At 43.5% G+C, this 24184-nt stretch overlaps 1 protein-coding gene across 1 annotated transcript in view; it reads right to left on the bottom strand.

Moving 5' to 3' along the window:
- NHS (NHS actin remodeling regulator) overlaps positions 1-24184 on the bottom strand; it is a gene marked incomplete at its 5' end in the record, with an annotated part of 259114 nt that overhangs the window by 9674 nt on the left and 225256 nt on the right. The window contains 5 exons of the mRNA XM_082063690.1: positions 896-1027; positions 3888-4080; positions 6305-6367; positions 15140-15273; positions 17652-17804. Of these exons, the coding sequence (XP_081919816.1) occupies positions 896-1027; positions 3888-4080; positions 6305-6367; positions 15140-15273; positions 17652-17804 (675 nt within the window). The remainder of the gene's footprint in view (positions 1-895; positions 1028-3887; positions 4081-6304; positions 6368-15139; positions 15274-17651; positions 17805-24184) is intronic.

Below are 24184 nucleotides of genomic sequence, written 5' to 3'. Positions count from 1 at the left end.
TTCTAAAACTAATTCTACTCTGACTACCTATCTGTTCAGAATTTCCATTATCTGCTTCTTTACTACCAAGAATATTTGCAAGGCAACAGCATCTTTCTTTCATAGGTTCTCTGGTTGCTTGTTCCCTATGATAAACACATTCCTTCTGCTTCCCATCAAGTTTCTTGGCAACGGACTGAGATACCAGAGCCATCTTCAGGTGCAGATGAACGTTAATAAACAACAATCCTGTCAGTTTTGTTTTGGGTTAATACCAATTTTACACTGGATTTACCCTCAATAGAGTTGCTCCTAATTTACCTGGGACAAAAAGTGAGATAAGCTACTCGATTTTAGGCAAATATCCTTGGTAATAAAGAATGAAAGGGAAGACTAGAGGATGAGTGTGATAAATAAAAGGAATGTTTAGCAAAGTTTCCCATAGGGTACCAGCAGCTGTCTCTAGCTTGGATATTCAGCTGCTCATCTGAGAGTTATCTGGCTGTTGTGACAGCTCATCATCACTTTGCTGAGCAACATCTGTCAGTTCTTTACCTTAATCTCCCCTCACACAAGAAAAAACTTTCACTTAATCTAGTTACTTTTTATGCACGTAACTATGGGTTCATAACAGAAATAAAATGGCAAAAAAAAGAACTGATTAACATTTACACAATAAGAGCTGAACACGTACATCTATATTACTCGGTAAGGCCCCAGTCTATCAAGGCCATATGGAGTAATATAGCTTTGCTTACTGTAGTAAATCAAAAAAACAAACCACATCATTCCCAAACTCCACAAGCATTTACACTTTCAAGGTTTCATTTCTTTGGAAGGCTGGCTACCAGCTCATATCCCTGCAATTTAAGTTGGTTAGAAAGCTATCTACGGAAGATTTGTATTTATACTACACCTATTTCTTGTTGCACTCTTCTGGGGATGCCAGAGATGGTTTTCCTCCTCCTCAACTTTCGTCTCCGCTGTAGTACAGATTGTGAATGAACAAGAGAGCAGCGTATACTAGCCTCTCTGTCAAAACCAACTCCTGCAACCCATAAATAGGTCTCATTAGCCTTTAGAAATAGTAAACAAATTTTCATGGCTGGAACACAGTGGAGGTATGTGAGCTTGGATTAAGCCTGTGAATAAACATAAGGGAGCCCTTATGTAGCTCTTATGTAAATTATATCACAGTATATCACAGTTTTACATCTAATTCCAGCTCCCTCTCAGCAGCCCGGTCTGCCAAAAATAACAGAAGGAGTAAAAAAAAAAAAAAAAAAAGGAAAGAAAAGAAAAGAAAATCAGAAAGGAAAATAAGAGTTGAGAGCTCTTGGTAACAGGCCATCTTTCTTACAGCTATTTATCCATCTGTCATAGGGACAATGACAGTAACTTGTCTGCAGAGAGTAATCTGTTCAGCTATAGCCTGACTTATTTTAAGCAACTAAGTTAAGAAAACGATTTAAGGTTATAATGCCATATTGCAGCAGTTGGGTGTTTTTTAGGAGACCAATATGGCAAAGGGGCTGACATTTCAAAAAGGAAGGAGACAGCTAAAATGGGGCCAAGTCCCCATGCAAGTTTAGAGAGCGTTCTTTGGGATGATGACACATGTCCAAGGATGACATAAACAGGCAGCTGTTACTTATTTGCACGCACTGGTAAGTGGTCTGATTTTTACAAGAGCTCAGCACTAGGTGGGAGTCCGCTCTGGGAATCAGGTCACACAGTCAATCAAAACCCTCAGTTTGGATTTAGGAGCCCAAGTTCACAGGCACATTTATTTATGATCACAGTCATACAGCAGAGGTGAAAATTCCTCATTTTCTTTATGTTTCCATAGCATTAGCACAGGGAAATGTCTTCCACTTTGTTTTTCACAGAGTATTGTCAAAGTTAAAAGGAGGCCCACAAGAAGACGAGTGCCCATCTGTGCTGGCTTTTTGCACAACTGTACACTCACGCTCTCTAAAGTTGACACGGGACAGGTTGGAAAAAATATGCCAGGTCCATAAAAACATTAACATAAGGATTGCTGGTACAGTGGTTTGTAATCTTAAGAAAAACGAACAAACTAAACCGAACAAAAGGAAAAAAAAAATCCTGATAAGAAGCTCTATTTTAATAGCGTATAATTATAGAAAACATAATTATACACAGACATACACATACATATTACACTACATAACAATGTAAAACATTAAAAAGTAACTTTCTTGTAAAAGTTCTTCTTGAAATCTACTACAGTGAAATAGAGGCTTCAGACAGATGTCCTGTAACCACCAATGCCCCTGAAATAAGCAGAGGAAGAACTTTCTTTAATATAGAAAGAAAGTGCCATAAACTCCAACAACAGTCATTTTCAAAAAAGTGAACATTTCTCAGGGTTGGGAGAAGCTTAGAAAACAAAAACAGAGAACTGAAAGCAAACTCTTTGAAATGAAAATTCAATCAGCATCATTGCTGGTTTTCCAGCAACTGTGAGTAGCCGAACATGCTCTGTGTGCCAGACGCACGGGGGTCGTCTCCGAGAGGAAAGTGGAAGAGGGTATATCCTCCCCGTGACGCATACAAATTATTCCCATTAGTGCTAATGAGAATGATACACATAAACATCCAGAAGATTACATACCATTCTTGGTCTGTAAAACTGATCAGTGGAAATTTGGTTCCAATGTATGGCGGGTAGAGTCTAGGCAAAAAGGGCTATTACTGGAAAAGTTAACATTGGTCCCAGACCTAACTCTCCTCTGACCTTCACTAGGTGATGTTAGCCATGTGAGAAAGCCTACACCTGTTAGGCTCCTATACTGCACTTAGAGAGAGCATCGTTTTAACACCAGAGCCCCTCGGTTGGGGCCTGAAGCTGGACTGTGGGCATACAGCCTTTCTCCACACCACAGTGAACGCGGCTGCCTGTCTTGCAGGAAGGTCAGGCCCTGCTGGTGGACACGGGAAAGAGCAATGGGATGTGAGGGGCCGTGACCTCCCCCCAGCCCCCAGCTACTGGAAAACCAGAATTAAATACAAATATTTTCTCTGGGGAATGAAGGCTAACTGAAAGCTCCCTGCTTTTTTTTTTTTTTTTTTTTTTTTCTGACTGTTGATATTCAAGTCTATAACCGTGGAAGTCAGCCCACTTTATGCTCTTACATTAATCAAAACTTGGTGCGAAATATTATTGAGGAAAACTCAGATCAACTTTATGTTTACCATAGCCCTCTGGAAGGAGAGAAAGAGAGAAAAACAGCCTGATTTTTGATTCTGGAAGTAAGTCATCTGTCACATTTAACAAGTGATATAACTCCATCTTCTATAAACAAATTCTCCTTCAAATAAATCTAGCCAAATGTTGTATAAGTAAAAGAAAATGCCATTACTATACCTTCAGCATAGCTGCATGTAAAGAGATCTCAGAGCGATGGTTTGCATGCTACGCAGTCAAGCCTCACATGTTTAAAGCACTGCAAATAGTAGCCTACATTCTCTATTTTCTCTTATCCTGCTACACATGATAATCATATGATTAATTTCAGTGACTTTCTTCATTATTTCAGGCAGCTACATTCAAAAAGTTATCTGAGGTCTTTGTAAATACAGACTGTAGGTTATATACACAACACAAGTACATTGTTTACACAGTGAACCAGTGTTACGCTACACTGTATAGCATGACTCTGAAAATATGGGCCAAATTAATCCTAGATGCAGCTCCAGTGACTCCAGCGGCCCTGCATGAGGGATGAATTTAGCCCACTGTCTTCCAGAAACTAAATCCTCAATCTAGAGTCTTAGCCCCCCGACTGCACAATCTTGTGACTTCAAATAAATTAAACAAAATAAGTACTTGACCTCCCTTGAACCATGCAATAAATACGAAAAGAAATAGAAGAGATTTGTACCAGTGACATTGATGGGGATAATGCAAGAAGATATCACTTGGGCATCTTGTTTCATTTTCTCCTCTGGAGTTGGGAGAGGTAGTGCTTTACTCCAATTGGTTTGTTTATCCAGTGTAGAAGGGATATTATGTATTGGATTTTTCGGCCTCTGCCCTAACATGACATCTGTATCTTCGTCCTCTGGCGGATGGGACTGCAAATGAATACATTCAAAATCAGTGTCTCCCACTTAGGCACACAAGGCTAATTTTGAAACAAAGCAGACACACAGAGCAGAAATCAATTACAGGGATACAAGGAGGAACCGTTCTAGCTCAGTCACACAGCACAAGCTATTCTCCAATGGAAAAACAACATCCTGCTAATAGGAGAAAAATACCTCAACATCCTGCGTAATTAGAGTGACATTTACAGGATATCTCCTCCATCAGAAGGGGCACGTCCTGCACTCCTGGGTAGCCGTTGCAGGCATGCCCTCAATTACCATCAGCATTAGACACGTGGGCCCTCATTTGCACCTGCAATCTTTTGAACACCCCAGTCTGCTGATTACCAGCAAGGACTGGCCCCGCGTAACCCGTTCGTTTGAAGAGAAGCATCAGAAGGCCCAGGGTTTTAAAGAAGACCCCTCCGTACTTCAGCAACCCATTTGCATTTCATTTTTACAAACTCAGACCACGAGCAGAGCGAAGTCACAACTAGCCAGCAGGTTGGCGCTGGGGAGTAGCAGACATTAACAGTGCCAGTCTGAGGGGACAGTGGCCAAAGAGAAGAGTAGCCACCACCAGAAGAAATTAAAAGGGGAATTTCAAAACCATGCACATTTTTACAGCATGCTACAAGAAGCGCTAGATATGGAAGATAAAGAAATTCAGAGAAAAGTAAACTGTGTGGAAGAAACATAGGTGGTTTGGTTTGTTTTTGAAGAAATAACAGATCCCCCAACAACACCTTGTCTTGCAAAGCTGCTATAATTTCATCTAGTAAAAGAGAAATAAACTAAGCATCTTTTCATGTGATGCTGGCTACCAACTCAGGTTTGGGGCTCTCTTTGTTTGCAAAAAAAAAAAAAAAAAAAGTTTCTGTTTTGTTTGGAAGGGATGGAGGGGAGAAACACTTACCTTTTTCTGCCTAATTTCCCTCCCTTTCTCCATTAATACATTCTTCTGTGAGCTGTGAGAACTCTTCAACCAGCTCAGGACGTCTGTCTGCCTCTCAGTTTTTTAAAAATGAAGCACAATCCCTTTCATTCTGGCCTCTTCAGTCCCGAATTCCCAGCTGCTTAACTACCAGCCTTCCCCCTCACGCCTGCCATTTACACTTCATTTGCCAGTTTTAGTTTCGATAGCGAACACGGCGAAGATAAAATATTGCTCTCCATCTCCCTGGCAAGGCGTTGAGCGGGTGGGTGTTGAACACGGCAGGATCTCGCCCGGGCTGCCATTGTACTTCTGCCATTCCGCCGCCCAGGCTCCTCACAAATCCCAGGGGAATTAAGCACCTCAGGCTTGCCAAACAGCATTTACGCCCCAGCCCCAAAAGCATTTAAGATCTTAACTCGGCAGCTACCGTTTAAACTGTCGGAGGGCACTTACTTACCTCGCCAGCATCACCTCCCGCTGCACCCCCAGGCCCTAGACAAGGCACGCTTCCTCCTCCTCCCGCCCGCAGAAAACCCCCTTTTCCCACGTAGGATTTCAGTCAAACATCGCAGCTTTCTTTCTGCCTGCAGCTTTTGTGCTGAGCCCCAGCAAACGTGAATAGCTCATATAAACTTCGAGCACAAAAGACTTTGTTTCCTAGGTAACTCCCCCCCCCAAAAAAAAAAAAGTTTGGTGCATGCATGCAAAAAAACCAAACCCTTGCACACACGCACGGACACACACGCACACACACAGAGGCTGCATTTGTTGCCGATTCCTCCCCTGGATGACAATGAAGCTCTGGACAAAGCAGGAGAAGTGACCCTGGCTGCCAGAGCTCCTCCTCTCCAGACAGTGGCATCACCAAATGGCCAGAGAATAAACACCCACTGTCGTGTTGGCATTGCCTAAGCAGTTTCTTACCATTTAGGAAATTTTAAAAAAAGAAAAACGGCTGTTTCAAAAACATTGCAAGAGAATTAAATACAATCGATAAATATATAGAATCTGTCCCGGTTTACGCCCTTTAAAGGAGGCGATAGGAGGAGGTGGCCTTGTGGCCACGAGCTTTTGAAACCCATCTGAGGTGAAGAATGAAAGTGAGGGGAGAAAAAAGTAATTATTTTGTCTTACTGACAAGAGAAAAAACAGAAAAGGCATTTTTTTTTAGCATGGTAAAGTTAGCAAGTGAAAAGCAAGCAAGAAGGGTTGGGATGTGGAAGGGAGAGGAGTGAGACAGAGCTGTTAGTTGAGGATTGCTTGTTTTTCCAGTACCTTTCTACTCCAAGGGGTCATGTGGCAACACTCAATTGGGGAGGGCGAACGGGTGCTGTTAAACTATAAATGTGAAATGTAAAAAAAAAAGAAAATTAAAATTAAAAACACACACAAAACGTTTCTGGTAAAAACACATCATTTTTGTCTGGATAAACTAGGATCAGAGGCCAAATGAGCTGAGGTTTCCACCCTGTTTCCTACGGATGGGTTTGTTCCCCGGAACAAACTACTTCTCTACAAAATGCAGCTCAAGCAACTATGCCCACAGAGTGGTATGGAACCCTGTGAAGTCTGTGCTGATTTTGCTTACTTAGATTAGACAAAAACTGCAGTGAAATTGGTTCAACCTCCTTGTACAGACATGCTTAAATTGTCCCAAGAATGCTTTGTATTGATTCGGTAACGCAAACTGTGTACTGCCTGGAGCTGAAGCAGCGCAAGGTACTTATCCAATTACATTATATATTATCTATTTCACAATATAAAGGACATTTTTTGCATGAGGTATTTAAGCAATGGATATAAATAATGGTAGTCCTGAGGGTGATTTTTCAAATAAATTGACTGCTAAGGTTTTCTGATGTTATCATTACATCTCTAAGGTTGCAATCATTGTGTCAGGATGACAACAGCCAATTGGCTTTTTGTCACTTTTTTGTAACGCTTGAAAGGACAAACAGTGACGCCCATGATGTCCTGGATCTCACAGCATCCCTGCACCTCTGAAATCCTCATCTGGCAGAAACTCTGGTTTGTTTGTTGCAATGTCCTTTTTTACAAAAACAAGAACTGCAGGGTGATTTCTTTTGAAATAGGAAATAAAACAAAAAAGGAGATAAAGAAAACAGGTCTGTTGGTCACACTGGAAAGCTCTAGCATGTATTTCTCGGTGGAGGTTATTATCTCCCCCTGCAGTAGTTAGCAGACCTGACAAATAATCTTATGAACATTTTTCTTCCCAGTCATTATCAGCACCATAGATGAACAACCAGCATCAGTTTGAAAGACTTTGCATTATATGGTCTCCCCTCAAAAGAAAAGTTGCAATGAGTCTCAAAAGGCCTAATTCTCCATCTTGTCCTACTCTGTTCCTAGATGGTGCAACACCTCCTGCTTTGCTCTAGTCCCATGTGCAGGACTAAAACCAAAGGCAGCCTCCAAATGAGGTGCCCATAAGCCTTACAGGAGAGCAGAGTGGGGACATCAAAAAAGGACTGTTCCCAGTTAACATTTCCAGCAGGCAGTTTCTACCCAGGTCAATGCAAAACCAGTTCTCCCAAGCGGGGAGAAGTCCTTATCACAGGACAAATTCTTCTGTTCATGCAACAAAGGCTGTGGAGGTACTGAATACATCAACCAGTTCAGTCTACTTTTTAGATACCCAAGCATGATTTCACCCTTGGTCCTCCAGATGAGCTTCCAGTCACCTGCTCTGAGCAGACTGACTGCAGCTAATGGGATCAGGGTTTGAACTGAAATTCAGCTTTCCCATGGAAGGTGTCAGATGATCTCTGGTGGGGGTTGAGACAGGGGGATGCAAATGCTGCTGAGGTGGCAAGAGTTCAGGATATGAAAATCCTTGCAATGCCCCACAAAAGCGTATGATGGTCCTACTCAGTGCACAAGGAGAAGAGGACAGGAGGGACCTCCTGCCCCAAGCTCCAATCACAGCTACATGCACAAGCTGCTCAGGGCAAACCTCCCAGGAGAAACAGCGGGACCTTGACTTTGGCTTCGGAGAAAGTCATGTGGGCTACAGCTGACACAAGCAAGGTCTGGCTACCCTTCTGTCCTGTTGGTGCAGGACTTCCCTACCAACCCCATGTGCTGCTCTGCCTGACACCTCCAAAAAAACACCCACACAGTCACATGTATCTACAGCTATCATTTGATGTGCTGAAGTCTCAGGTCCCTGTTAAAACACAGCAGGACAAACTTCCTTGGTTAAGTTCCTACCATGAAGAGGTAGGACAAAAATGGAGGTAACCAGCAAAATTTCAGCTCCTGCTGTCACAGCGGTGCTCCTGGGAAAGCTGGTGCCACTGCTACCTGGCCAAAGGGTCCTGAGGTCACCTACTGTCTGTTCCCATGTGGTGCCTACTGCCAGGCAGCCAAGGCACGCTGAGATATAGCAGCAGCCTCAACATTTTGACACCTCCATCCTGGAGGAGAGAGAGCTGCCATTCTTCAAATGTCCTCATTCACTCAGAAGACCAGAATCTAAATGTCCTGGGTAAACACATAATTAAGCAAGAAATTATTATATACCCAAGGCTGTTCTGGTCTGATGGGCAAAACACAGGCAGTTTTCAAAGTGAATTTATTTTGTGTGGGTGTGCTTGGCAAACAGCAACAGTGATAATCTGTTAAATACAAAGCCAGAATATTTTAAATAGGCATTTTTCTTTAATGGGCTAAGATTGCTTTGAAACCAAGCTAGTGCATAAATGCTTGAATAGGGATGTATTCTGCAATCACTGACAAATGTGAGCAGCTTTATTTTCTGAGCTATCCCATCAACTTCAGTTGCAGAGGTGCTATTGTGCTCATGAAAATGCTTTGCAGCAAAAATCTCAGTTGCATGTGCATGTGATCTTATTTCTCAGTGCACTTCATCTCTTCAATGTGAAAGTCTTCAGTTTCTGTGCACTACAATCAGATGTCCAAGTCTGAATGAGTCAACAAGGCTTGCCCTACACAGAAAGAGAAAGGGGCTTTGCCACAGAGCAGTTCAGCTCACCTTCCTTCAGCATCTAATTTGAGGTAAGATGAAGCACCCCTGAACACTCTCCCCACTGATTTTAGAAAAAGCCTTGTGTCACTTGCAGGTACCTATGTCAGGACACACTATTCACCCTTTTAGCAAATGAAAATCTTGCACTCCATCAGTGCAGTGACAAAGAAGCAATTTAGCAGTTGACAGCCTTGCCAGCCTGGCAATTTATGGGCCTGCCTCACTTACTGTCCCAGAGCTGGGATCTGGAGAAGGAAATGAATGGGCCAATAAGATGGTAAAAATACCATTTAAGCTCCTCTTCTGTTTTCTATCCCCCAAAGCTCTGAGATGCTACTGCTGTTTGGGATCTTCAAGATATAAGGGAAGACTAGTGCAAGAAGCATCATTTGCATTAAATCATGTACCTTACTTATAGCAACAGCATTACAGGAGATACTGGGATTTCAAAGTTAGTGCACAGGGCATATTGAGTATAGTGCAATGGCAAGGGGAAAAACATAAACCTAAGAATAAACTAACTTTTCTTCAGGCAATTAAAGATGTCTTCAGAATGCTAAAGCCTCATTAAGAGCATTTATCCTCAACATGTTTATCAAATTTAGGCATGGCTGAGTTGATTCCTTTCTCCTCAACCATGTTTGACCATGTAGGCAAGGAATTACCTCGCAGGACATCTCGGTGGCTGAGTGACAGCCCCAGCAGCACAGGGCTGGTGCTGGCAGCACCAACACAGCCTTGGTGAGGGCAGGAGGTGGCTAGCACCACAGCAGTGATCTCCAGAGGATTGTTTTTTATGCCTGCCACCCAAAAGTTGCAGCTAATAAAAAGCATAAGGCATCAATATTATTTCTGACTTCAGGCTTCTGTGGCACTAGGTGGCGGAAATTTCCTTCCCAGGACAACCTTATGAATAAAGCAGGTGATATTCACCCGAGCAGAGCATTAGCATGAAGCTTCAGTGTCTGCAGGCATCATGTGTAGTCTATTTCCAACAGCAGACAGAACATTTGCAGGATGCTTTCACCCTACGTGAGCACAGAAATAATACGTACTTATTAACTGTACATCCTGATCTGGTGTTTGAAAGCAAACATTCAAATACTGGAAAGGTAACATGTAGAATAAGTGCAAACTAGCGTTTAATCCCACATTCATGTGAGCTGAGTACTGACTCCTGTGGCACTGGGTGAAACCTCCCCGTCTGCCTGTAAAACAGAGAGCCTGCTGCTTCATTAACTCACAAGAAAATGGTATTGATTTGTATGGTGGAAAAATTAAAGGTCTGGTAAAATGAGAAGAAATACTAATAAAAGGTTAGCAGCTTTCCAGTGTTTTCAGAGTACAGTTGACTACTTAATTAGGAATTAACATTCGCACCTATACAGCAGCTTACTTATGCAGTCAACTGATGCTGAAGAGAAAACAACGGGAATATTTCTGACTCTGCTATTTCTGCTGCAAAACACAGCCCTGCTCACAACGTTTATATTTCAGTACGTTTCATTTTCCTCCAGTTTCTGTTTTATCTGCTTGTAGGTGTTTTCTACTTCTTCTTCTTTTTTTTTTTTTTTTGAGCATCACAAACGTGATCAGTTAAAGTACTGACAATCCTTTAGCGATTAATGTACTGATCTAATGTTTTGACAAGGTAAAGACAAAGAAAAGACATGTTTTCTGACAGAAGTCACACCACACATGGCATTCCAGCAGACAAAGGTACAAAATAATCATCCCATGATATGGGGTAGTAGGTATTATGTTTATTGCACAAATAGGGCTATACAAGTTCATTCTAATGAGTAATGCCAGGTAGGTTTTATTTCTAACAGCTACAGGCAGTATTTTCACACAGAAACTGTATAGCCCAACCTGTGCCCAGCCCTTAACTCAGTTATTTTTTTCTGAGGCTTTGTATGGTTTCAGTACAAAACGATGTGAAAGTTAGTACATTCAGTTGTGTTTCCCTTTGCTGTACAAAGCATGCTAAGGCAGAACACAGGGAATATTTTTTAAATGGCGGGGAAGTGGAATAGGATTACCTGATGCATTATTTTCTCTTCACATTTGCTCTAGCTGAGGTCTTGGGGAGAGGCAAAGCCTGACTGGAAAACAACCTCCTGCGTCTTGTCCCTTAGATTTCTGCTCAGATTGTAATTCCGAACAACCTGACACTGAACTTTGTGTGATTGTGAGTGTGATTTTCCAAATATTATGCGTTCCTTGCTTTCTCTTCCTTGTTTTATTATAACAGCTGTGCCAGGAGGGGGTTGAGAAAGCGTGGTCCCATGACATCCTGAACTTGAGCACTGAGATTTTGTAGCCTGGCTGGCTGGACTTGGGAAAACCAGAGAAAGAAAAAAATGCAGAGAAAATGCGAGAGAAGGCTGAAATGCAGTTGGAATGACACAGCATCTTCACACTCAGTGACTGGCCCCAGCAGTGCTACAGGCAGGGTTGTCATGGGAACAAGTATAAGGAATATTTCCCTCATTTTCCCAAGTTCATACCTTCCTCGTACTCACCTCAGATTTTTTTTTTCCATTGGCAAAAATGCCTGAATGAATGATACTTATAAATGTGTTTGGTTGTATAGTTCTTCTGCGTAGAGAGAGACTAAGTATGCTAGAGTTTTTCAGCTTTAAAAATGAATGACTGGAATGGATAGGAAAGTAAAATCATGTCTGCAAAAACAGGAGGGGCATGGAGAAAGGAAATGGGGAATCAGAGCTCACTATTTCTCACAGTCTAAGAACTAGAAGAGATGCAATGAAATTATGAGGCATCAGGAAACAATTAAAAGATTTGTTTTCATACAGATTATTGAAGTCACTGTCACAGGAGGTGGTTGAGGCCAAAGGTGTAAATTTGCTAAAAAAGTAGATGAAACAAGTCTCAAAATCAATGCAGAAAGGTTCTTTGTTGGCTATTCTATGTTTGATCTCTGGCTCAAGAGTTCTGTAACTAATTTCTGTATGAAACTGGAAGGACAAATCATGCAACAATAAACGGCATAAACCATGCCCTGTTCTTATACTCTTTCCTGAAGGATCCCCTTCTGGGCTGTGGGTTAATCAGGTCTTTCATCAGACAAATCGGGACAGTTCCTGCAACAAGAGCAGACTGTAAAGCTAACTCCAAACTTGTCTTGCCTGAGACAGAAAAGGTCCTGTGTCATTTCTAGTTCTTTACTTCTTCTCCATGACAAAGTGACATTGTGATGGAACAGTACAAAACATCCCTCCAGGCCCATTTACACTGGCATTAGTTGCTTTGGGCTTGAATTGATTTGGCCTTTCTTGGAATTTGTGGGACTTTACCATCTTTCTCCTTGTAAACATAGTCATGCTTTGAAGTGAATCTTCATCTGTTGTGGCTGATTTTCTCTAGCTTTACTATACAATATACAAGATATTTGGAAAAGCTCATAACCACCTAATTGGTAGCAATATAAACAGTAGTCGAAATGTACTAAGATGGAAGTCTTGGCTGGTCTAGACATAGGTGACCTGTTTGGCAGTATCTCTCAGTAGTGATAGTTCTCCTAGTCCTCACAGTGGTAATGGGAACATTTTTTTCAAAATCAAGCCACTTATTTCATGCCTTTAACTTAGATATGCAGTTTGGAAAAGTCAGATCCTATAATTTTAAAAAAATTCCCAGGTTTTAATTGATCACTTTCTGAATTCATAAGAAATGAAGAAGGGGGCATTTATTGTTTAATATTGCGTTCACCAGTACCTTTCCAATGCATCAGAAAAGTGGTATACAGAACACACTGCTATACCACAAATAAAAATTCTTGTGGGATTTAACACCTTTAGTTCATTGACGAATAGATGATACAGTTGACTGGAATCAGACATCAAACATTACCAACAGCCTCTGAAGCAGATACACATTTGCAGATGACAAAGAACTTATGCCAAAAAAAGGGCAAGCTAGCCAATAACAGCATTCTCAACTTTCTTTTGTAATTATATCATTAAGTCATGATGGTTGGCAAAATATCAATTAGCTATTCATTGTTGCAGTGTCTTGTAAAAATCTCTGATTAACCTTCTGCCAGACAGAGCATTCATGTGCAGCTTCATTTTGCCTTGTTCTCTCTTTTTACAGTTGCTCCACGAACAAGGAGTTCTCTAAAAAACGGGTCAAGGCACTTTGAAGTACTCTGGCCTCGGAGTATTTGCAATTACCAAAGCAGAACATTGCCAAGTGCCTTGAAATCGATAGGACGACAACCCTCAAGGAGCTTTGGTTTGTTCATCCTTAGGGGAACACTGAACCTGGTCAACTTCCAATAAAAGGCCCAATATGGGTGGGCAAAAAGCTTAATATTCTCTCTCTTGAAAAGAAAAAGGTGGACTTGCTGATAAAGCCAAGACATCTGCCTTCAGCATGACTTAATTTTGCCAGCTAATACAGAACTCAGAGGGTTGCTCACTGTTTATTATTATTTTGTGTTCCACAGATGGAAGCAATGTCTAAAACACACTGGTTGTTTTCCAAACACAGCAAAGATTCAGGCCTTTCCCCACTGAGCATACAATTTCAAAAGACATGCCTTGTTCCCCACCTGGTTCTAAGAGAGCTTTATGTTCAATATACTGTCCAAACTATTGTCTGTAACTAGTTCTGATCCATAACATGGGGGTCACATCTCCTTTACCTTTCAATGAGTACACTAGCACTAGCTTTGGTGATGACATATCAAGAAGAAACAGGTAAGTCTGTTTCTCCTTTCTGTCTTGGAACTCTTTTGTATGCTGTCCCTTAACATCAAGGTATCTTCTTTCAGTTGAAACATAAGGCCTGAAAATTTAACCAGTTCAAAGCCTGCAGTGATGGTGATGCTTTCCTTGAAATTATCTAGGTAAGCAGGAAAAAGCCAGAATAGTCAAACTAATCAAAACCTTAACATGCATTTCATGCTCTCAAATGAGAAACAAAACTCTTCCTCTCTTCCTGTGGACTGGCGAGATGATGTTTTGGTCCCTGGACAAGTGCTTTACACTGTGACTCTTTTACCATTATAGTGCTTCCATATGATTAATATAATCCTATATAATATATCCTGTATAATAGGATGAATGTACTTGGATTTTTAAGCTAAGTAAGTGACTATTTAGTAGTTACACACTTACAATGTGTTCATTTGTGTAGCATCCCTGTAGTTACCACTGTCCCTGTACCTGCAGATGCAGGACAAATCTGTCCTTACACTAAGGGCTGGCACTAGACATACACATTGCTTAAAAGTCAAATCCAGGTCTGACTTGCGGAGTTTAAAATCGTTTGAGGAATGCAATGAATTTTAACACAGGGTAGAATGTAACTACTATGACCCTTTCATGGGTCAAACACCCAGAGCCACAGAGGTACCCAAGTCCTGCTGAAACCACTAGGAAACCAATCAGAGTTAAACTTCTGGATCTGGTACATTTCCTTGAACAACGATAAATACCATATTGTCAACACTAACTTGATTTCAAATTAGTGCAGCAGTGGCAAGTCAGCACAGACACCCAGGACCAGATCTTCAGCTAGTTTTCCCACTTGGCTGGCTGCAGGGACATGTGTGAGACATGAACCATCTGAAAAAAATGCACAGAGGTGGACAACGCAGAACAGGGCCATTGCCCATTTATATGCGGGAACTGTCATTCCTTGTAGCTGGAGAAGTGCTGCTGGGTCTGTCTGCACATGTGAACTTCAAGCCAGCACTCAAAGCCCTTGAGTTTTTGTCTCCTGGCAATGCTAATGCCAGGGCTAAAATTACAGCATTTACTGAAATTACAGGAGGATCCTGGAAGTGCTACCTAAAGCAGGAGTGGAGAACGTGAAGGAGTGTATGAATGAGAACATATGTGTGCTGGCCATGTGTGAAAATAAGAGGTTTCTCAATGGAAACATCCACCCTGGGGCTGGCTGCTGGAAGCTGCGACCTGAGTTACGCTGCCGACAGTCTTTAAGGTCAGCTGTGTTGTACCTTGCACAGGCTAGGGGTGAGGGGGTCACTTGTGAAGCACTGTCATGCTTAGGTCCCATCATGCTAATAATGTGTTGGTGTGTGATAGCTGTAGTGAAAGACTTACTGGTAGGAAGTGCCGGTCCTTTATCGCTTGCCTCTTTTGACTGGAGATTGCCGGGAATGGAGGAAATGGGGGAGCCACCACAGCGATGGGGCCTTGGACTTTTTGCTCTCTGTTATCACCTCGGCTTCGATGTTCTGTTTTGGAGGAGAAAGAAGACATGAGTCTTTCAGAGTTGTAAAAACATATAAACATCTCCATTAACAGCACAACAGAGACATGAACAGGACATGGACTCCAAAGATGAAGGTCCTTCTCCACTGACCATGATCCCTGTTGCAACTGAAGAGGACAAGCACTTACCCGACATCCAAGCCCCTGGAAGAACAACACTCACACAACACACCTCGGTGTGTGCGCTAAACTTGAATTGTCCCCAAACAGGATTTATACCCTTTATCTTGGTGATAAAGGAGCTATTTTCTAGGCACTTGGGACCTGAGGCCTGATTCCCGATGCGAACCTGCAGCTCCTGTTGACCTGAAACACTGAGATGCAGTAACTCCTGAGCAATACCCATATAAAATATACCTCTCTGAGGAGAAAAAAGGAAACACAGCCCCGTGTAGGATTTCCTTCCCTGGCTGCACAGAAGCACCAGGTCCTGAGCTTTGGCTTGACATCATGAAGGTTGTTGCAGCAGCAGTTCTGTGTCCTGGTATGGAGATCATCCTGGAAAAGTCAAAATCTCTCTACCTCAGGCCCAGAGGAGCTTTCCTTCACCAACAGCTCACAATATTCAGTCCTTTTCCACCATCACTCCCAAGTCTCTGAAACCTTCCATGTGAATGAGGCAATGCTCATGGACTTCCCATCCCTAATTTTAGATGATGGTCAGATAATTACTCTTTGCATGGAGTGCTGCTGGAAGGGGATGATGGATTCACCTGATGTACATAGCCATGGTCCAGCCAAAAAAGTTTGTTACTAGCATAGCTGTTTTCTGATCTAACATTTAGTTGTAATTACTCCTGGTTAAACAGATAAAGAGATAACGACATTCTGATAGAAGAAATAGTTGAGACACAAAAAAACATGTTTCAGGTAAATTTCAGATGATAATTTCACTCCAATACATTTGGTTATTTGGAAAATAAAATAAAGCAGCACACGACAAGCTGCCTGCTGAACCTGCACAGCTGCTATTAAACACGGGGGATGGGAAGCTGCCAAAACTGAGATTTGTAGCTTGAAAATGATGAGGCATTTTCTGACAGCTGCCTCCCTGTGCTGCTGTCAGATTTCTCCTGCCCACAAGATGGCAGGCAGAGATCAGCCTGCTCCTGGGACAACTGCAAGCCAGAGCTGCTGAGAACAGAAAAGCCAGCCTCTGCTCTACTCCCGCACTACTGTGATTGCAATTCGGCTGTACCACTCTTTGCAGTGCTGTGAAGACATACTGCACCCTCAGTGTGTTCTTGAGCTAAGATCTGTACAAAGGTTCAAATGCAGTAATTAATTGGAATGCTTTATCCAGCTAACAGATGCTCTGCAGACCTGAGTTATCGATTATTATTATAACCTGATAACAATAATAAATGAGCAAGGCAGTGACAGCTGATGGTGCAAAACAATTCCAACACAGGAGGCTGCTGCTGGACATTTTAAGGGTGACTTGCATGGATTTTCTCCTTCCTTATGGCTCAGAAGAAAGACAGGCTTGTTTGCCTACTTCTACTTGCTTCTGGTAAGAATTTTCTCTTTGTTAGGTTCCCAGTGAAAACTGGGCTTTCCCCATCTTTTGCCTTCCCGGTAGTGTGCTGTTGTAGGGCCATTCAGATGTTTGTGCCTAGCAAATTCCCTTAGTGGCAGGGATTCAGGAGCCTGGTTGTGACCTTGATTGCTCCCGCTTTGCTCTGGTTTTGAGGCTACAGGTCTCTCCTGTTTGCCAGGCAATGCCAGGAGGTGTTCCCTGGTCTTGGGAGGGGACACCTTCCCTACCCTCCCAAGCTGTTTGGCATATCACCTGGCTTTCAGCTGTCACCCTTGAAGGATGCATATTTCCTCCAGTATCATGCTTAGAAACCCCACGCAGACAGCTCAGTTTCTGTGGAGACTCTGTAATACCCCTGGGCTCCAGTTTCAGCCCTTGGGAAGTTAAATCTTGTTTGTCCTGGAGCTGAGGCATTGTTTAACATCTGTTTAGCGGAGGGAGACAAGATGGCCTTGTTCATACACTCAGTACCTCCAGCCTTTTAGGGCTGGAGCATGAATTTGCACACACTTAAAATTCAGACATATCCACTTTAATAGAAAAACATTTAAACAAAGAATTTAAAATGGAAAATAAAAAGTCCTTTTCAGCTCTACTCAAGTAAGCAGAGAAAAGCCAAAAGACCTCTTCTAATGCTAGAATTTCTTCAGATTTATTTCTTAGCCTGAGTACCTAAGTCCCAGCGGAGACCAGCGCCCACAGCCCTGTGCCTGTGCCTGAGTACACCACTGCTGCCCAGCGGGGACCATGGAGAGGTGTCACATGCATGGAGCTGGAGCTGGAGCGAGAAGAGGCACCTACCTCTGCGCAGGGCTCGCAGGTGCTGCTTGGCGTGGTGGTGCAGCTCCTCCACGCAAGGAGGTCTGGTGGAGGGGAGGAAGATGTTTCTTTGCTGATGCCAAGGTGCTCGGTAATAGACACTCAGTTTGCTCTCTGCATCCAGGTTGGAGACAGCTGTAGGATAAAAACAGAATACGGGGTAAGACTCCTAGCCTCTCTTATATCAACCTAGCTGAAAAGAAAAGGCTCTCGCTTGGAAGACCAGTGCCAAGAACTGGCACTGGTGATGATACAGCACGTCTCCTCCCACCAAATCAGAGCAACCATTATCTTCTTCGTATTTCCATACCACATTATACCATTTAGCCTTTAGACAATGCCCTTTTGTCAGATTGAAAATAGCTCTCTGGAGGAAATGCTACTATATCGATGTGAAATACATGGACTAAACTGATAATAATTTTATAGGCAGCAAAATGAAAATGCAAAGAAGCTGCGCAACCTTTCCACAGTGATGTTTCAAGCAAGAGCAGAGGGCGGAATAGGTCTCCCATTTACCTCTTCTCCTGCCAATATGCTCTTTCACTACATCATGTTATACATGACTAATTTCTGACACAGGTTGCTAGCCCGTTGCCTTCCAGGGTGTAATGACTGAGATTAACTGCCCACCCTGCTGAGTGACTTTAACTGCCATCTATCAAAAGAGGTTCCCTTAATAGACGGGGACTTCTGAGGTTCAGGAACACTTCCATTCCTCCACAGGGAAATCCCGGAACTCTGCCTCCGAAAATTAAATGAACCAAGTCCACTAAAGGTCTGAGAGAATTTCTCAGGGGAGATGTTCCCAACCTCAGCGTATGCAGGAGCCAGATTTCCAAGGGCCAAAGCAGGAAAAGAGGGCTATGGGGGGTGCCAGGGCTCTGCTGTGGCTGGCAGAGTGGAGCAGGCTTGTTACACCTGTGCTCATCAACCTACATAAAGCAGCAAGAGCACAGGGTATGTCCTCAGCTACAGCACTGGGCTTGCTCCTTCTTCTACAGAATCGTAGAATGTCCTGAGTTGGAAGCGACCCACAAGGATCAACAAGTCCAACTCCTGTCCCTGCATACGACAACCCTACAGTTCACACCATGTGTCTGAGGGTGCTGTCCAGTCTCTTCTTGAACACTGTCAGGCTTGGGGCCGTGACACCTCCCTGGGGAGCCTGTTCCAGTGCTCCGCCACCCTCTGGGGGAAGAATCTTTTCCTAAAGTCCAACCTAAACCTCCCCTGGCACATCTTCCTGCCATTCCCTCAGGTTCTGTCATTGGTCACTAAAGAGAAGAGATCAGCGCCTGTCCCTCCTCCTCCCCTTGTGAGGAAGCTGTAGACCGAGATGAGGTGTCTCCTCAGTCTCCTCTTCTCCAGGCTGAACAAAGGCATTGATACAGTCTCTCCAGTCATCTCGTCTTCTAATGCCAAGGAGCTGCTGCACCTGTTTTGCTTACAGGACAAGGCAGCGTGATGCTGGCAGGGTCCCTCACACACAGGAGGAAGGGTAGTGGAGGTGCCTCCTGGAGTTCCCTTCCCAGCAAGGAGCTAAACAGCCAGCGTGCCTTGGGTTGGTGCCTCCACCAGCCATGTGCTCCTCTCCTTTGCCCTCATCTCTCTCAAGCAGGGCAGTACACCCTGGCCCTGCTCTCCCTAGCATATCCCCTCTCTGGCAAGAGAGCTAGAGCAGAGGTGGCTTCAATCTCAACACGGTCCTGTGCAATGCTGATGGCCAGAGCCCTCCTACACAGAGAGCATTACCAGGGATTTGTAACTCTGTGTTAGAGACCCACCCTGTGTGCCAGCCCCCTCCTCCAGCACCTGCCTTGTTCAATGAGATGATGGGTATTTTGTGTCTGGACTCGTCCCTTACATTGTTTTTATTGCTCCAAGCAAGGACAGCCCCCAGCCCTTGTCCAGCAGGGCCATCACCACTTCCACGAGAGAAGAAGGGACATGCTGCTGTTAAGGGACACCACCAAGAGGGAAACTAAGCCAGAGAAAGGGGTTGGTGATGAAACATCTGCAGCAGTATGTTGTCTCCAATCAAGGAGCTTGCACATTTCGGGGCTTTCTCCCATCTACTTTCAATGCATTTGCGCTCTCCAATCTTCAGCAGTAGTTGCCCTTTTTTGAAGGGGAGTGAGTGCAACATGTCAGAGAGCTGCTTGGAGGTTTTGCTTTTTCTGGTTTTGTTGCTTTCTTTGATGCAAAACAACTTTCACCTGGGCCAAAGGCATACCAGTGTGCTTTGTATAGAGAAACGAACAGGGAAAGTATTGTAGGAGAAGAAGGAGGAAGCAGACACAATGGGAGAAACCCAGGAACCACGCTGCCATGTGTGGGATGCTATTCTTTAATAAGAAAAAAATCCAGTTCACAAAACTTTGTGGATGTCAGGATGAAAGTGGTGGTATAATATGGTGATAGACCTGCTGAAGTTCAGGTTCTCAGAGCTTCAGCACCACTGAAGGGACCTCAAACTCTCCGTCCAGTAGGGAGCCTTACTTTGCTTCTCAGTGGGTTTTTGCAGGTGGTTTTCACTCTATGTTTGTAGTGCTGTTCTATGCAACTGGCCACGGTGTCAGTGCAAGGAACAGCATCAGGGTGAGAAAAAAAATGATTGATAGTGGGGGTGTCTGTAGTATGAATGACAGCAACCTCTAGGTGTTCATAATGAGGATTTACTTACTAAATGATAGACACTGCAATAACGTAATGTTGCCAAATCTCAAGCAGAGCTTTTGATAGCTTGTCTGTCTGTCACCACTGCAGTAGGTGAATATCTCACCATCATTAGCTGATTTTCATATTTCCTTTACCCCTTGAGGGCAAGGAAGCACTAAGTCTATTTTACAGACAACATACTGAAACACAAAATAAAATGCCTCGATCCTGTTCTGAGCTGTACTGTCTCCTTGGGAAGCTCATCTCAGGACAAAAATTTACAAGTGATAGTAATGATACCCCACCCATTCTTTATATTGCTGAGGATTTGTGATATTCATGATTACAAATTGTACCCTGGAGGCTAATGAAATGGCAGGCACAAGCAGTTCCTTCCTACTCCCAGAAAAAAATCTGTCTAGACTGCAGCTCTAGTAGTTCTCTGTGATGAAGCTCAGTAAGTGAGTGGAAAGTTTTACCTACTTGTCAAATGTTCACATGTTTCATTAGACTAGAATAGATTTTGCTGCAAAATTTAACTTGTAGAAAGCTCTTCTCACTTTGGCAGCTGTGTTTCACAAATAAGAAGAGTGGGAGTTGGGTTACTATACTTTGTGTGAGACTTAAAAATGAAACCTAGCTAAAACAATTCTACTACACAGTTACGGTTGTAGACACACATTGCTCTTCAGAGATATTACTAAAATAGCATGACCTCTTAGCCATCCAAGTCTCCCTTAGCTGGCAAACCTGGCAGAGCTGTGCATAGTGCTGTACCAAAGGAAAAATAAAGCACAATTACATTGCTTATCTTCAAATGATAGGGCACTAAGAAGCTTCCAGTACCCTGTGCCATGGCCCCAGCCAGTGCACGTCCGAACCTTCTCACCTTCTCCTGCAGTAACTCTGAATTGCTGTGTCAGAGAATACGCCCCACTAATACCAAGAAAGCAGAAATATTGCGCAATACACAGAACAGAACAGTCCTGTAGAATACTTAAAGACAGGAGTGGATTTTCTAGGCAGTCCAGAATAGAAACTAAAAGAGCTGGTGAAAAAGCTGCGAGGAGATGAATATTGTCAGCCTGTGGTGGGGGAGAAGCTCAGAGGGAGGCAGAAGCACTGGGTAGGGTAGAGGACAATGCTGGCCCAAGGACAAATAAGTATAAACCTGCCACGAATGCAATTAGGCTGGATGTTTGAAGAACAGCATCCCAACCTCAGGGCAGAGAAGCTCTAGAAAAACTTCCCGGAAAACAGAAAGAGAGAGAAAGAAGCTCACTGGTAAATGAGTGAGCCTGCACCCTTTCTGAAGGGGATTTCCAGATGTGATTGTCTGTCAAAAGTGGGACCCGCTTCTACTTCATTCCTTGCACATTGTCCTTTGCACCATTGCTGGGAGCTGAAGCCAGAGGATGCAATCACAGGAGTGGACTGTGGGCTTTCAGGACCACTGAACGTCTGATTTTCTGCACAGGGCTGCATCTCTCACCTCCACTAAAAATAAAAAAAGCCATCCTTGTGGCAAGGTTATTCAAAGACCACTGGGCTGAGATCCAGAAGACCTGTTCAGTCAAAGCTTCACCATCTACCTCTGCTAAGAGCCTGGGTTAAATATCAACACTCCCTCTGCCCCAGTCCTGTGAAATGGGGATCAGGTATCTCTTCCAGCCAGCAGTTCCCTTCACTCGGTGTTTTACTCCGCAGGCTGTTTTCACAATGCTGAACCTGCGTGTGGCTGTAGCCCCTCAGCATCATCATAACATGCATAATAAATAAAGCAATACAGAAACTGTAAAGCCACAGTCTTTAAATTATTAACAGCTGGACACCAAACTGAATGAGAAAAAGCAGCCTGTACAGATACAGGAAATGCTGCATTTCAGGCATCAGACATGGATTGTTAATATATTTTTAGTGTGCACTTTGATCAATTTAGAATATACAAGTGAATCATATAAACTATCATGTTCATTTCATTCCTGAGTTAAAGTAATTGTTTTTTTGGTCTTGTGGGATGACAAAATGACAAGAGACCATTTAAATGGATTCCCCATTACATTCTGTGGATCCATTAACGTTGGCTGGTTTCCTGACAGCCAATGTCAAACAGACATACACTAATAGCTGTTCTCATGAGAAGATTTTTGAAGGTTTCCAAACAGCTGTTTCATTGAAGTTGATCATATTTATCATTTATAGACCATTCTTGTCTTCATATCCTCTCATTCATGCTCCCTCCCTCATTTAGCAAAGCAGAAAAAAGATCCTGCTGTGGCAGAGCTGGATGTGGATGCTTGAAGGTTGTGCAGCTTTCGTGCACTCAAGCGTGGTTGTTCTAATAATAACACCACAAAGGCCAAGCAAGATTTCTGCTCTATTTACTTGATAGATCCAGGGGTTTTCCCTCCCCAACTCCGTCTGCTTCTCTAGATGCTTACCTCCCCCACTCAAGCTCCTTCTGTTTCTCAACTTTCTATTATTTCTTTCTGTATTATAGTTGCCATAAAGTGGGGGGGGCAGAGGGTGGGGGGGACACGGGTATGGGGAGGGAAAGATAATTTCCCGATTCAAAGAGAAAACATGAATTGGTGTAAAGTGTGAAGAAGTGTGGAGCCTGGAGGGGATCTGAGTGGCAAGCAAGGAAGGTGACTACTTGCTAAGGGACAGAGCCCAGAGCCACCACAACCTGAACTCCTGCACAAGCATGGCTGAACCAGCAGCTGCTGAATCCTGATTAAAGTATCTGTATTCCAAGAGACAAAAAACACAATTTAAAAGGATCAGACTAGCAAATAAGCCTTTTTCAGAGCCCAGTTGCTCTTATGAGAGGCTCTAATGACCCAGGCACTGTGCAGGAGGCAGAGGAGCTGGGGGCTGTGCACCCACCTCTTCTCCGCGCTGTGCTGCAGGGATGCAGGATGCTCTCCAAGGCTGCTGTGGCCACCAGCACCACGCCAGGACCTGCTTGGGGAGCCCTTCTCCTCCAGCGTTAACATGCCTGAGCTGTCATTTTAGCAAATGCCATTTTTTCTAGCCATTTCAGGTTTCTTGTGAAAGTCAGTGTAATAGGAAAGCCGTATGTTCACACAGCTTTGAATAAACAGGCCTATGCGAGCAGCAGCAGCAGGGTTCAACCTGATCCAACTTCCACACCTATTGCCCAGGTCAGCAGTGAGTTACTGCTAAGTTTGTATGCAAAACATTGCAAGAAAATTAATTCTGAGGAAAACCAGATTATCCCAAAGACTAGGCAGTCTGGCAACACATCCAACTTCATCATGCATTTTAGTGCATAAATTTTTCATTGAGGCAAGTGCTGAGTCTGATGTGAATTTTATTTATAGCCCTGAATGTCTCAAATGTATTCTTCCCCCAAGTACTCGTGTCTTTGCTGTAACACCCAGGGGGTTTAAGCCTACAAGGCTGATAAAAATCTACAGTCGCTCCTCCACCGTACATGTCCCACATTTTGTGCAATACATCAGCAAGCTCAGTACTTTCAAAGCAGCTCCCTCTGTGTCTGCTGCTTCACAGGGATGCCATGGAGGGTGCTGGGACTTACCCAGCAGGACGCCTCTCACATAAGACCCTCAATCCCCAGTGAAATAGAAAAATGCATACCCAAACCCCTGTCTCCTTTTCCTTGCCACTCTTGTGCATCTTTGGGATTTTTTCAGCATCTTAATGGGATGTCCCCATCATTGGTCACATCTTTTGGTTTTGCTTTCCTGGCGGACTCTGACGGCTATGAGGGCACTGTTCAGTGCAGACATTTCCCTTTCAGTCCTTGCAGTGCACACCGTCACAGGGCTATGGGTGACTGATGCCCCATTTCAGGTGGTCTGCTCCTT

This window comes from Streptopelia decaocto (assembly GCF_964273445.1).
Source record: "Streptopelia decaocto genome assembly, chromosome: 1".
NCBI classification, from domain to species: Eukaryota; Metazoa; Chordata; class Aves; order Columbiformes; family Columbidae; genus Streptopelia; species Streptopelia decaocto.
Note: the sequence above shows the minus strand (reverse complement) of the source record. Positions and strands in the feature narration are given on the sequence as shown.